This window comes from Cibotium barometz, chromosome 65 (assembly GCF_041138505.1).
Source record: "Cibotium barometz isolate CiBa-2024 chromosome 65, ASM4113850v1, whole genome shotgun sequence".
Classification (NCBI taxonomy): domain Eukaryota; kingdom Viridiplantae; phylum Streptophyta; class Polypodiopsida; order Cyatheales; family Cibotiaceae; genus Cibotium; species Cibotium barometz.
The window spans coordinates 16,986,386-17,002,187 of record NC_141110.1 but is presented as its reverse complement, the minus strand read 5'-3'; the positions used below and the strand labels follow the sequence as shown (position 1 = coordinate 17,002,187).

General features: G+C 39.6%; 1 protein-coding gene across 2 annotated transcripts; it reads right to left on the bottom strand.

Moving 5' to 3' along the window:
- Positions 1 to 10,806: 10,806 nt before the first annotated feature.
- LOC147602976 (pentatricopeptide repeat-containing protein At4g21300-like) lies at positions 10,807 to 15,207 on the bottom strand. 2 transcript variants are annotated; one of them, XM_086797020.1, is made up of 4 exons: positions 13,685 to 15,179; positions 11,395 to 13,558; positions 11,160 to 11,273; positions 10,807 to 11,053 (listed from the first exon to the last, which is right to left on the bottom strand). In XM_086797020.1, the coding sequence occupies exons 1-2, from the start codon at positions 14,631 to 14,633 to the stop codon at positions 11,793 to 11,795; spliced, it is 2,715 nt and encodes a 904-aa protein (XP_086653146.1). In that variant the 5' UTR covers positions 14,634 to 15,179; the 3' UTR covers positions 10,807 to 11,053; positions 11,160 to 11,273; positions 11,395 to 11,792. The 2 variants fall into 2 exon arrangements, with proteins under 2 accessions (XP_086653146.1, XP_086653145.1); XM_086797019.1 differs by having other exon boundaries at positions 11,395 to 15,207.
- Between the last annotated feature and the right edge of the window lie 595 nt (positions 15,208 to 15,802).

Genomic DNA, 15,802 nt, shown 5'->3' with positions numbered 1-15,802 from the left:
CAGTTTCACGAAGCAAAGCAAAGAGACTTTCATGTATGTTATATCTTCCCTCAATTCTCACCATCAACGTTCCAGGATATCACAAGTCAATGACAATAATTGCTCACATGGATACGAGCATAGCACAAAATTCCAGATCCAAACATAGTAGCCGCCCCCTGTCAGATTCATAAAGTTGATCGTAGTTATTATCAATCAGCCAGAAGAAAGGTATGATGGATTTGAGGCAGAGCAACTTTGCTTCGACATAAACAGGCCAATTGAACGAGGCATGATGCTTTATTATCATCGCCTCCTTAGGTGTCTTCCGAGTTACATGCATGTCACGTTTAAAGACATGGAAGACATCGGGTTCTGAATGTCACACTTAGCATTCATAAGAATCCTTAAAAAGCTTCAATCCCGTTGGAACTTCTACAAATACTTTTGGATTAACAAAGATGCTCCTCCAATTGAGGACATTAATAAGTGTTATGTAAAGGCACTATAAAAGTTGTACATTTTGAGATACTTACTACCCAAGGCCTTAGTTAATAAGTTTTGGGTGCCAAAGTGTGAATAAGGACCAGATGTATAAAAGGCAATTTCTCATAATGAAAGGAGACAATCCCCCTTTGTGCTATGAGAGCAACAATTCCCCTTTGTCCTATGAGAGCTCTTACTTTGTCTAATGCATGTTCCTCTTCGATGCATGTGTATTGGAGAGTGAGAGGAAGATTTCCTTGCATTATGGTGTGAGTGACTCCGTGGGGGTGACAGCGTGGAGGTGGAGATTAGAGGAGAAGCTTTCCAAAGCGAGCTTGGAGAGACTCAAGGGAGGTGAGCTCAAAGTTATCGTAAGTACCCACCCAACGATAGTTGTTGTCTATTGCTTCTTCCGATTGTGAATGGGTAGATTTCTCTCTTGGGAGGTGTAGTAGTCCATAACAATCAAGGGTGACATTATCCTCATCAACCTCTTCTTTTACTTACCCTATCGTATGTGACATATAATGCCATGCATTGTCTTCATATAAGGGTGACATAATGCTCTACCATCCTCACATTAAGGGTGTGATTCATAAGGGTGACATAATGCTCTACCATCCTCACATTAAGGGTGTGATTCATTATCCCCATCAAGGGTGATATTATCCTAATCAACCTCTTCTTTAACTTGACCTGCATGCGACATAATGCCATGCATTATCAGGTGGTTTAAGCTAAATATAATGATATAATGTAAAGTCAACATAAACAACTGAGAGATCACACCCTTGATGGCCTCACCAACCCACTCGAACCTATGGCTACTTCACCAATGAATCCTTGTCACTCAATAACCCATCTTAAGAAATGGATCATGACCTTGTTTGACCTCACAAACTAGAACAAATCATACTTGCTATAATGGTAGAATATAATGATAGACAAAGTATGCATGTATGTAGTATCCCTTGTATAACAAGAAGAAAAAAACTAAAAAATAGAATAATCCATGCATTATCAAGGGGAGCATGCATTGTTGTGTTATCATTCCTCTAGATCCTTGACGTCTATTTCTAACAATATTTAACTCACTCCACATATTTACCATCTGGTGAGATTTAAGTGTTTTACTCCACATCTTTACCATCCCATGGGATATAAGTGTTTTATTCTAGTCTACAATACTCAAATCCTTAAAAAAGATTTAAAAATCTTAAAGAAAAATGAAAGAAGACAAAGGAAATCAAATGCTAAGTACAATAAGGACCACAAATCAAAGTTTTTTTATAAGGCCTACACGTTTTTACCCTCCCACCATGGGATCACCATGGAATATAAGTGTTTCATTCTAGTCTACAATACTCAAACATCTTTTCCATCCCCATGGGATATGCGTGTTTTACTCTACTCTGCAATACTCAAATCCTTAAAAGAGGATTAAAAACCCACAAAGGAAAATGAAAGAAAAAAGAAAATCAAATACTAAGTATAATAAGGCCCACAAATAAAAGAAAATTTTCTAAGGCCTACACCTTAAGTGGACTAGGATCACTTCTCTATGCTAACCCTTTTTCATCATACTTTTGGAGGGCACACCATGCATTTATCTTTCAACTATAACAATCTCCATTTTAAGTGCAACAACTTTTCCACTTCCCATGTCCATCTTCTTCAATAAATCACAAAGGACATAATTGACATTAGAAAGGGGAGTGTGAATGTTAACCACTTTTGGTTTTAGCATTGTTCTTTCATTGACAACATCTACACACTTTATAATGAGCATATTTACTTATATATAATTCCTCTGAATATGCTCCCAAGTTATGTACGCCATGGTCATAACATGAGAAACCTAGCTAGAAAGTATAAACATTTGTAAAAGCCCTCTATTTAGTCATGGTGGGTGCACCTATCATCACTTACTCCCAGGTGGCCTAGTGAGAAAAACCTTTTGAAGTATAAAAGCCACTTTCTCAAGTTTACAACCAATCGCTCTTTTATTTATGCAATAGAGTTTATTGTACTCTCTAATCTCTCATGAAACTCCAATCTAGCATGTATGGATTTGATTAGGATTAGGGTTTAAGGCATGCTTTGTGCTCATCACACAAGGATTACCACTTTGAGTGCAGGACCCCACCTAAGCATAACATAATAATTGGCTTATTCACCCAAGAATTACCACTTTGAGTGTGGGACCCCGCCTGAGCACATCCTAGGCCCTATCCTAGAGCCAAGCATAGAACCTATAATGGATCCTAACATGCCAAATACCTTGACCAATCTCAAGTGTCTACACCAAAAAGAACCAAGCCTCTACCTTTAGAACCAATCCAACTTGAACACACATTGCTAGATGTAGTAAAGAGGACTCTATGGGAGCTAAGAGTTGGCATTTCATGGGCCATTGTAGTTATCATAATATATTCTCTAAGGTGATTGACAAGGAGAGCTTCACTTTGACCCCATGAGAGGCACCACATCCTAGGGAAGATTCAGTACACACGATAGTAGCTTACCTCCAAGTGAGTGCAAATATCAGCCATGAGACATAGTAGGCCTCACAGCCTTCTTGTCCTTAGAAGTCCAAGTCTTAATAAGATTCAATGGAATCTTACCTCCAAGTGAGTGCAAATATCGACCACGAGACATAGCAGGCCTCATAGCCTTCTTGTCCTTAGAAGTCTAAGTCTCGATAAGTTCTCTTTTGCAAGGAAGTTCTCAACTTTGGAGAGACTTATCTGACTAGATAAATGGGAATTGCGAGCCTATATAGTTGAGATTAAAGAGGAAGAGAATGAGATGTGCCATATTGAGTACTCTTTCTCTATACCTAAGACCAAATGATAGTTGAAGTAACCATAAATAAGCTGGAACACACAATTTCAAAAGCCAAAAAATGAGTGACGCATTACCTATGAGTTTTATAAGGGAATGATGGTCTTCACAATATTGGATGGTGATGCTAGTGTTAGCATAGTCAGCAAGGATAGGTAGGAGGCATGGGGAAACCCACTACTTATAGGAATTAGTCTTGTACTTGCTTATAGATGGGCAAATAACTAAACCATTGGGTGTCCTTCACAAGATGCTAAACTAAATACCTTTATACTAAGTTTCCACCACTAATTCATGGTTATGGATTTCTAGAGAGGGGCTCATACACCATGATCCTCGGAATTCCTTACATGAGAGACACAAGGTTGGTTCATGATTGGGAAACCATTCACATTTACGTACACAAAGGATAACTAGTCCTTTAAGATGGACTTAAAAATAGGGAAGGCTCATCTCGTGGGGTGGATTGAAGCATTCTCACCAATGAGTTTGACACAAATAGAGAAGGCTCATCTCGTGGGGTGGGTCGAGGCATTCTTGCCAATGCGTTTGACACAACTATTCAAACCACTTTAGCCGATATCTATAGCTTTGTGTTCTACTCCAATGGCACTGAAATAGACTTAGAGCCTATCATACTGTACTTGGACACAATGTCCAAGCTATACTGCCTCTATAATAATAAAATACTCATGAGGTGATCTCACCACCTCTATACCCAAGAAATACCACAGCTCACCCAAATCCTTCATCTCAAATTTCTGCTTCAAAAGCCTCCTAACATCATGTATGTCAACATCACTATCACCAATGATAATCAAGTCATCCACATAAATGACTAATAGCATAATCCCTCTATTTGTCTTTTTCACATAAAGTGAAAAATATGCATTGGTTATCTGAAATCCAATGGTAACAAGATACTCCCCGATCTTGCTTGACCATGCTCTGGGTGCCTGCTTCAAGCTATACAAGGCTTTGCATAACATGCACACAAAGTGAAAAATATGCATTGGTTATCTGAAATCCAATGGTAACAAGATACTCCCCGATCTTGCTTGACCATGCTCTGGGTGCCTGCTTCAAGCTATACAAGGCTTTACATAACCTGCACACAAAATTTGGATGTGTATCACTCTCATAACCTGGTGACTACATCATGCATATGTAAATCATCATGCAAGAAGGCATTCTTTATATCCATCTGATGTAAAGACCAACCCTTTGCTATAGCAATGAATTCTCACAGTTGCCATTCTTGCAACCGGGTTGAATGTCTCCTCATAGGCAATGCCATAGGTCTGCGTATAGCCCCTGGCAATAAATCTCATCTTATACAAACCCTCTGCATTATGCTTGACCTTATACACCCACTTATATCCGATTTCCTTCTTTTCCTTAAGCAAAGGCACTAAGTCCCATGTTGCATTCGCATCCACCAATGCTGCCATCTTCTCATTCATGGCATCTTCCTATTTTTTTATTTCCAAGTGCCTACTCAAAACAAGTGGACTCCGAAACTGTATTTCTTTAACCATGTAAGCATAACGATGGGTTGCATATCCATCATATCTCAACCCATTGACCAGATACCTAGCCTTTGTAGACCTACGTACACCAGGATCACTACTAGGTGTCCTTAAAACAGTCCTAGTCCTCCTTATGCCAGGAGTAATCATAGATGAAATGCTAAGCTCCTCATCAAGGCTCTGCTCAAAGCCACTAGAGCCACCATCCACATATGAGTGACCTACTAATAGATCATGCATACAAAAGATTAATCTACCTTTTCCATCCCGTTGCATGATACATGTGTCCTCAACCTACCTAACCATGAACTAACACTAGATCCACTACTAAAGAACTCTCCAGGTCCACGAAAGCACCTGTGATTACTGCTCTACATCATGTGGTGTAGCATGAGCACTTCTTACATCAGCATCTTCTGTTGCCTTCACTACTAGTGCATACCAGCTACTCATCTCATCAAAGACATCTCTACTTACTTGCATCTCACAAGTGATAGGATTATAACATCTATAACCTTTCTGCTCTAAATAATAACCAATGAAGATGCATTTCTTTGCCTTTAGATCCAACTTTATTCTCACTTTATCTAGAACATGCACATATGCCATACACCCAAACACTTTTAAGTGAGACATGTCCGATTTTATGCATGTAAACTTCTCTTCAAGTGTCATACCATGAACAATTATAGTGGGGGTCATGTTCATAATGTACACATCAGCTACTACTACTTATACTCAAAAATAATGTGGCATATTCTTTTCAGACATCAAGGCACGTGCCACTTCTACAATGTACCTATCTTAAGAAATCATTGAACTCATTAGAGAAATACTCTTCCCCACCATCCAATCTCATGAATTTTATTTAATTGTGTCTTGATTCCCTACTTTCTTAAGAAATCATTGAACTCATTAGAGAAATACTCCTCCCCACCATCCAATCTCATGAATTTTATTTGTATGTCTTTTTTCTTCTTGACCAAGATTTTAAATCTCTGAAAGTAAGCAAACACCTCCCTTTCTCCTTCATGAAATAAACTAACACTTTCCTAGTGTGATCATCAATGAATGTAACATAATACCTACAACTTGTAATTGTTGCAGTCTTGGTCAATCCCCATACATCTAAATGTATAACATCTAATAGCCTTGCACTGACATGTTTTTCATGCGAGAAAGCATGTTTGGCCTACTTACAAAGCTGGCATGCTTCACATACTTTATGCATACCATCAACCTTAAACTTTGGCAAACCTACAACAATATGTTGGGCCTACATAGACTTCAGCCACTGTATATTCACATGACCAATGCACTTATGCCATATGTCAATATCTACAATGACACATGTTCTATACACAAACATGGTTGCCTTTACCTTAGACAAGTTCACATCCAAAGTAAACATCCTACCATTTATATTACCCTTTACAACCAAGTGACACTGATTTTTTAAGTCTTCTAAAAGCATCCTTGAGAATTAAACCTCACTTACAGACCTTGCTCAACCATATGTCCAACAGAATCCAAGTTCTTTATAATATTTGAAACATGGAGTAAATCTTTCAAATGCTTCATTTTGGCATCCTGCATAGAAAATGGCACTTTACTAACATACGCAAAATGGGATGCACAATATCATCACCTATTTCTACATAACCTAGTTTTTCCATTTTCTACATGTCTCTAAACCACTCACTATGACTGGTCTTGTGGTTAGAGGTGCCAAAATCCACATACCATATATCTTTAGATCCTAACACATCTCTTGTTGAAACTGATTATGTGTTACATCACAAGAAGCAGTTGCTCACTTCTGTCATCACCACTCTATTTACTAGATACAATAAGCCACACTTATCCAAGTGAGATTGAACCCAATCATATATCGACGATGACCTCTCTCTTATTTTCTAGCTTTCATATTTATCTTATTTAGTAAAAATTGTTTACATAAGGTTGATGCTTTTATTTTGTTCCAAGTCTATGTTTTCTTCTAATTTTTGTGTTTGAGAAAAGAAATTCTTCTTTAAGTGTCATTAAGGTCCTGACAATGAGATAGAGATTAAGAAGAGGTTCTTACTAGGAAGCAATGAGAACAAGGCTTATTACTCAAAAACTTGCAATGAATGCATCAACCACAAAATCCTTAATCTTAAATTACTAAATCTCACAAGATTATTCCTTATCAAGCTCCTCAACAAACACTAGTCACATGATGAATATCTCCTAATTACCTCTTAATAAGAGCTAGGTTTACTCTGATACCATATTAAGAAACATGAGTACCTCAAGTAAGATGGTTGTGACGTGAGCTATGATGGTTGAGAGAATGCTAAGATGGATAAAGCTTAACATTACTCATGATGACGAGTGTTTTGTGCTAATGCAGCTTTAGACTCAAGTTTAGTTAGGTTACAAGATTGAGACTTATACTCATAGAAAGACTTGAGACAGCTTACATTGTTTCATTTCTTGAAATGACCCCTTTTATATACATATTCGCTTTGCTTGTTGATGCGATATTATTCTTATTTGCTTATGTGACAACATGCAAGGTTGACACTCACTCCCTACCAAGTCTTATGCTCCATGGCACCATATTTCTCAATAAAGTCTAAGGTTGAGTTGACTAGGAAAGCTTGTAGAGTGGTCGATTGTTATTTTCAAGTATGAAGACTCTCTTATTCATAAGAAATCTATAAATTTTTCACTTGAGAAAGGAGAGTACTTTTTGCATAGAATTCAGTGCTGCACTTGTTCTATAATCATATGATTGCACTACCTAAGCTTCAAGTACTCATTTAGGACTTAAAAGGTGACAATTGGGATTGATGTGTTACTTTGTGATATATGATTGAACATATGAAATTATGCATGATATAAAGGGAATTATATAGTGTTATGATTTTATAAAATAATTGTTTTCAAGAAGTGTGTGTGAACTTGTTCAAGCGAGATGTACGAGTAAAATGGCAATTTTATTTATGGGTGCATGAGTTCACACCGGCTCCATAGGTGCAGTGATGGACAGAAGACTAGACCCATGAAAATGGACGAGACTAGGCTAAGTCTATGGATTTGGTTTAGAATAATGAAACACTCGAAAGTAGCTAATAAGGTGAACCTAAATTGCAAGTACTTTCCAAAACAAGATAAAATTATATTTTTTAGAACGAGAAACTTAGGATGATTAGTTTAGACCAACAATCATAAACAAGGATAGAGTAATTACCTTCACGATGTTGTAATCATGGTGGAAAGATCAAAGAATCATTCATTATAGGGATTAACATAGATTACATTAGATTGAAATAAACTAGTTACATGGGCTTTTATAGCCTTTGAGAAGGTACACTACTGACATCACTGATGAGGTGCATACAAATTCTTTTCCACTGATTTCTCCATGACCCCTTGAAGCTAGAGATGCCCCTTAACATGTGGATGGACATGTGGAGTGATGCTACACACTTTGACTCTAGCTTAGCTAACATTTTATCCTATGCACATTTGATTTGTGGCTAAGAGACAAGTTGGACTTGTATTTCTAACACCCCCTTAAGCCAAACTTGGATACAATGACTTGACACTCAACAATCGGTTTTACCTAATACAATCCTCCCTAATTACAATGAGATAGAGTCCCCCCTAAAAACAATAAACGGCACAATGTGTATACTCTTCTCTAACAAACAATCAAGGGTATGGACAAAAAACAAAGGCTGAGTGAACAATCACAAATCCTTTACAAAGCATAAGAGTCATCTTCATCTCCGAGACCAACAAAACCACAAACTTCTACAAAGTTACTTTCTTGCAACGGTGTTGGCCGTCTCTTTACTATTCTTCTTGTCTTTGAGATAGCACTTGTGTGGTGGATGGTTGGTCTTTCCACAATGCACACAAGGGTTGTTGGTGTAGCAATATTTGGTTCGATTATTCGTCCTTCCACAACTTGCACATTTCTTCTTATTGTTGATGGAGGAAACAACATAGGCATTGTCTTGGAAGTCTTTGGCCAATTTCTCTTCTTCTTCTTGCATAGAGTTTATCACACTTTCCAAAGAAGGAATGGTCTCCTTATCTTTAAGCACAGTTACAATTTGATTATAATTAAGAGACATCTTAATTACAATACACAATTACAATTTGGTTGTAATTAAGAGACATCTTAACAAGATAGCAATAGCATCTTCTTCGAGAACAGCAAATTTGACATACACAACTTGAGTCGTGAGACTCTTTATTAGCATATGAATAAAAGAGGCTACATTTTCACTCTTCCATTTTTAGCTCATAAGAGTTGCATTTTAAAGCTAATTTTTGAATGTTTAACGTTAGCACCAAAGGTCCTTTCAAGTATTTCCCAAGCTTGAGCTGCATTATCAACATTATCTATTTAGTGTCTATAATCATCTTCTAGTGCAGTGATAATGATGCCTAAAGCTTGCTCATCCTTAGCTTGCAATGTAGCAGTGGTGGCTCTAGTAGTAACAATAGATACTTCATCCCCCCCTTCTACTTGAGGTCTAACAAGACTCCATACATTCTTGTTCATTAGATAATCTTTAACCTTGGTTTGCCACGTATGGAAACCAATGCCATTGAATTTGTCAAGAGATTTTGATGCCATAATCAGGATAGGTCTTGCCACTGAGATTCTCAAGCAATGTCTAAATACTTTACAAGTATAACAAGTGGATGATTGTGGAGGATAGTTAGAGCTTAATCAAGCATGAAATCGGTCCTTAAAGATAGAATAAACATCAAATAGCATCATACTAATGATTGAACATTGATTAAGCACATAATTACCAAAAAGTACTTTTTTGTTTTTTTGCAGCTTGACAAGGATCTGAAGGATGCAACTTGACAAAGATCTGAAAGGAGGAGCTGGATCTCCTCAATGCCTTCACCAAATTGAAAACCCTTTTAGGGACACTTAGAGCACAAACGCAACTTCGGCTTAAAGGAATTAGATTAGATCACCTTCTATAGCTCGAATGAGCCTCTACACTCACCATCAACAAAAAACAACACCATTTTGAAAATAAACACAATGCTCGACTATATATGCATGAATTTGAGAAATTGAAGTGATATGGGCTTCAGCGCCTTGAGTATCTCTGCAACTTTTGTGAAGAAATCATGGCAAGATTCGACCTAGATTAGGCGATGAAAGCTCTCCAAGTGAGGTGAATACTAAAAATGACAAGTCCTAGAAAAGCTCCATTAAAAGTGAGATAATTAATTAACTTAATTAGACTAATAAGACCTAGAAACCTAATAAGCTCTGATACCATGTTGTAATCATGGTGGAAAGACCAAAGAACCATTCATAATAGGGATTAACATAGATTGCATTAGATTGAAATGAACTAGTTACATGGACTTTTATAGCCTTTGAGAAGGTGCATTGCTGACATCAATGATGAGGTGCATACAAGTTCTTTTCCATTGATTTCTCCACAACCCCTTGAGGCTAGGGATGCCCCTTGACATGTGGATGGACATGTGGAGTGATGCTATACACTTAGACTTTTAGCTTAGGCTAACATTTTATCCTATGCACATTTGATTTATGGCTAAGAGACAAGTTGGGCTTATATTTCTAAAACATGATTGAAGAGTCAAGACATCTTGTTGAGCCCCAAGAAGCCACTCGATGTGACCTACTTGTGAGAATTAAGAAGGGAAAACACTTGAAGGAATCATTCACTTTTTTATACGTAGAGATTGTTCTAGTCAAGAGCTGACAGATAGCCAAGCGTCAAGATGGGCCCCGAGTCGCTCTATCCTTAGTGTGATTTTTGCTGCCAAATTATAGTATTGATAGAGAGATAGGGATCTCACAAAGAAGAGGAGGTGATTTCTAAGGATTGTGTTTGTATATGGTCGGACCGAATTATGTATACAGCTAGCCAATTGGATTGGATCATTTAGCGATGATAGCTCTTGCTCATATGTAAAAAACATTTCTTTTCCCTTTAATATATATACTTATGTTTTTCCCAAATTCAACCTTTGAGAAAAGCATTGAACCTATTGGATAGGTTCTCAATAAAGAGAGTTTTGGAGAACCCACCGGCTAGGTCACCCAATAGAGGATTTGTCACTATAAGATTGAGAAGTTGTTCTTGGTCTTTGCACCTTTAACTGCCATAATGTTATTTGCTGGTGATTTTCTCTGCTCACAGCTCAACAGCATCCTGCAACAAAAACCTAATTCAAGTGTATCAAAAAAGCAAAAATGTTCCAAGCACACCAGAAACAAGCTTTCACCTCAAACCCTTCCTGAATTTAGTATCCTCTTACCTGAAAGGAGACCTTTTCCAACATCTCAGTGAAAGCCTAAGCTTCTTCTGGAATATGGAACGAAGATCCAATGTGGTAGATCTATATCTACCTGGCCAACAGCCCATAACTCCTCTGCAGTCATACAAAAATGAAACAACACAAAGACAAGTGAGTGCCGGACTTCCAGGGAGTGACATTAAATTGGACCATTACACATGCAACTACTGCTGTCTATGAGATAATAACTTGGTACCTGAGATCAAGATGCATGGCATGGCTGACTGCAACTTTCAAGAAAAGTTCCTAACAGGTCAATGATAGTCCTTGCAAGAACACTTTCCATCCTTGAAGACATGAAAGCCACTCTCATCTCTGCAAATAATAGTTTGCTTCTCTTCCTTGGATGCAAGTGCAGTGACAGCATGAAGGTCGTCACAAACCTGGAGATTTTTGACAACAGGCACGGAGGTCCCTTCTGGAGTATTGATTAGCCCACATGCGCTAGCCCCAGCTTCTCAATATGGCTACATGGTTCACGTTCCTTTACAGTGTTAGCTATGTGCTCAATATCAAAATCTCGTATGTACCCATTCTCCTCCATCCCACCACAGCATTTCTGTAACCTTGCATAAATATGTGCTTTGAGGAAGTCTAAGATCCCCCCATCACAAATCTATCCACATATCCACCAGTATCAACCCAGCTATTTCCTGGCTCATTCTGTTCTTGTGTGCTTCCACTCATGACCTGAATCATCTTTGCATCATCCCACATGTGCTCATTGGCATAAATGTTGGACATCAAGATAAATGCTGGGGGCTGTTTTCCACCTAATGTCATTATGCTTTCAAAGGCTTTCTTGCCAAGCTCCACACTACCCCATTTTCGACAGGCAGACAACACTGTACTCCATGTCACAAGATCAGGTTGAAAAGGCATAGTCTCCAACATCAACATTGCCTCATGAAATTGGCCTGCACGGCTCAGGAGGTCAATCATACAGTTGTAGTGCATAATGTTTGATGTGATGCCATACTCTCTGCTCATGGCCTCAAAATATTGATGGCCCTTGTACAGCAAACCTGCATGGCTGCATACAGACAGAAGAAGAAGAAATGTAATCCCATTTGGCTTTATCCCTTCCTCTGTCATTCTCTTGAACAAAACAAAAACGGATTCATTTTCTCCTTGGCGGGCATATCCTGCAATCAATGCAGTCCATTGCACAAGGTCCCTTGTAGTCAATGAATCAAACACCTGCTGAGCAGCAGCCATGCTCCCACATTTACCATACATGTCGATAAGAGCAATTGATGTGACTCTTTCAGTGGCCTTGAGTCCATAAGCTTGAATTTGAGCATGCAATTTCTTACCAGTTTCTACCAGTGCTGTACTGCAACATGCTTTCAGGATGCTCCCATAAGTTACACTATCTGGTGATACTCCTTGCTCTTGCATTTGTCTATAAAGTATTACAGCTCTCTCATTTGTTCCTTGATCAGCACAACCCAAGATGACAGCGTTCCATGAGACTACGTCCCGAGTTGGCAGCTCATCAAATATCTCGCATGCTTCTTTAAGTACACCACATTTGGCATACATATCTACCAAAGTGTTGCCAATATAAAGGTCTTTTTCAAGTCCCTCTTCAGCAATCTTGGCATGAAGTTCTCGACCCTTGTCTATGGCACCTATGCTGCCACAAGCTTTCAAGCTGCAAAGAAGTGTAACAGCATCTGGAAACAGACCCTCAAGCTGCATCTGTTCCAAGCAATTTAAAGCTTCCTCCCCAAGCCCGTTTTCAGCATAGCCTGTGATTATAGCACTCCATGTAGCCACATCCTGAACTGGAAGCTCTTCAAACAAGTCCTGTGCTTCTTCAAGTGACCCACACTTGGCATACAAATCTACCAAAGTGCTGCCAACAAAAAGATCTCTTTCAAATCCCTCTTTGGCAATCTCGTAATGTATTTGCCGGCCCTTGTCTATAGCTCCTATGCTACTGCAAGCTTTAAGGGCACACACAAATGTGACAGCATCTTGAAGCACACCTTCCAGTTGCATGTCGTCCAAAAAGAGAAGTGCTTCTTCACCAAGCCCTTGCTCAGCATACCCTGTGATCAATGCAGTCCATGAGACTAGACCTTGACTTGGTAGCTCATAGAACACTTCCCGTGCTTCTACCACTATCCCGCATTTAGCATACATGTCTACCAAAGTGTTGCCCACCAAAGACTCTCCTTCAAATCCCTCTTTTGCAATCTCCGCATGTAATTCTCGGCCCCTATCTAAGGCTCCTATGCTGCCACAAGCTTTCAAACTGCAAATAAATGAGACAGCATTCGGAGATACTCCCTCCATCTGCATTAGCTCCAAACACATGAGTGCCTCCTCACCAAATCCACATTCAGCATGACCTGTGATGAGTGCATTCCACGAGACGACATCTCGGGTTAGCAGCTTGTCAAACACTTTACGTGCTTCTACAAGTGAACCAAACTTAGCGTACATATCCACTAGTGTGTTTCCAACGGAATTATCACCTTCAAAACCCCGCCTGATGATCTCTGAGTGTAGTTCTCGGCCTTTGTCAACCGCTCCTATGCTGCCACAAGCTTTCAAGATGCAAACAAATGTGACCTCATTAGGAGAAACGCCCTCTAGTCGCATCTGGTCAAAGCAATTCAGTCCTTCCTCTCCAAGTCCATGTTCAGCATAACCTGCAAGCAGGGCAGTCCAAGAGACAACACCCCTAATTGGCAGCTCATCAAACACTTCCCTTGCATCTTCAAGTGATCCACACTTGGCATACATATCCACTAAATTGCTGCCAACAAAGGGATCTTTTAGAAGTTCCTCCTTGATGATCTCCGCATGTACTTCTAGGCCTCTACCCACACATCTGAGCCTCGTACAAGCCTTTAAAAGGGCCAAAAAGGTATATTTGCTGGGATGTATACAATCCTCTTTCATCCTTTGGAAAAGATTAAAAGCATGATATGAATCCCCATACTCAATACAGCCATGTATGAGAGCAGTCCAAGAGTACTCATTTCGGTGAACCAACCTGTGGAAAACCTGTTGTGCATTGCGCAAACTTCCACATTCAACAAACATTGGGACAAGGAAGTTCCCTACCTCTCCAAAAGCTTCTAAACCGTTCATGTGGACATGCATATGGGCACGGCTGGCATGCAGCAGGTTTTTCTCTTTTCTGCACTTTTGCAAGAGGCATATAAAGTCTCCTATTGGTGGCAGCCCATCCATATACTCTAAAGAAGCTAGTGCCTCCTCTATGCTCGGCACCTTGATCTCTCTTGCTTGTTGTAGTTCGAATGCATTTGCTTGTTTTCCATATGTCAAGCTGGGCTTGCCATTGTGTTCATATCTTAGTGCCTCCTCCACTAAGGGCAGGTGCACTGAGTTTGAGCAGAAATGGCCAAGCAGGCACTCATCCCGTACTCGGCTGCCGCTGCCATTCATTCCCTCCATGGCCACATTCACTGGCTATGGGATGGCTATAGAAAAAGGAAATGGCGGGCATGTAGGAAAGCAAAAAAGGTGAAAACTGTGCCTGTGCCATACTGGGCTGCCACAGCCACACATGCCCTCCATGGCCACATCCATTGGCTATGGGGGTAAGGAAATGGTGGGCTGCCACAGCCATACACGCCCTCCATGGCCACAACAAGCGTGAGATGGGGGCATGTGGGTCATCATACATAAGATTCAATCTACAATGTAAAAAATAGAATGAGAAATGCAGAATGGAGAAACAGGTACGTGCCAGTCGGGCAGAGTTTTGCCATTATTGTGAGCCCACGATTATTCGCTTCTTGACAACTCCTGGAGCATGCTAACCCTAAGGTGGATTGAGCAAGTCTTGCATCCACAGGCTTCTCCACTGGCTCAGAGAGAATGCAGACATCGTCGACGCCAATTACAAGCTTCCTGCTTTTTACTTGAGACGAGAGAGAGAGAGAGAGAGAGAGAGAGGGGTGTAATGTTTTATATAAGATTTTGGTTTTTGGTTCGGTCAAAGCTTGGTTTGGTTAATGACCCTGGTATCTAACAATGGGAAGCTTTTGTGTGTTAATATTTTGGGGAAATTTTTTGCATATTCTTATAAGTAGGCATTTGCTAATGGTAGAAATCACACTGAATTTTATTGACAATAGTTTTGTAGTTTGGTAGGAGATGGCAAACTTCAATTATATATTACTCGGGGCTTTGGCACGCTATTTCTAGCTCTCTATTAGCCCTAATGTGAGGAGGTTGGTGCCTACAACCGACTAATGATTACATTTTGTGGGATGTGGAGCTTACCCTCTATCTTCTACTCGACTGTAAAAGTTTGTGTGATGGTCTTCCAATGGCATTGTAAAAGTTTGTGTGATGGTCTTCCTATGGCATTTGCAATTAGTATACGATTGATTGCATCTTGTGGGATGTGGAGCTTACCTTCTATCTTCTACTCTACTGTGAAAGTTTGTGATGGTCTTCCTATGGCGTTTGCAATTCTGCATCTTGTGGGATGTGGAGCTTACTTTCTATCTTCTACTCCATTGTGAAAGCTTGTGATGGTCTTCCTATGGCATTTGCAATTCTGCATCTTGTGGGATGTGGAGCTTACTTTCTATCTTCTACTCCACTGTGAAAGC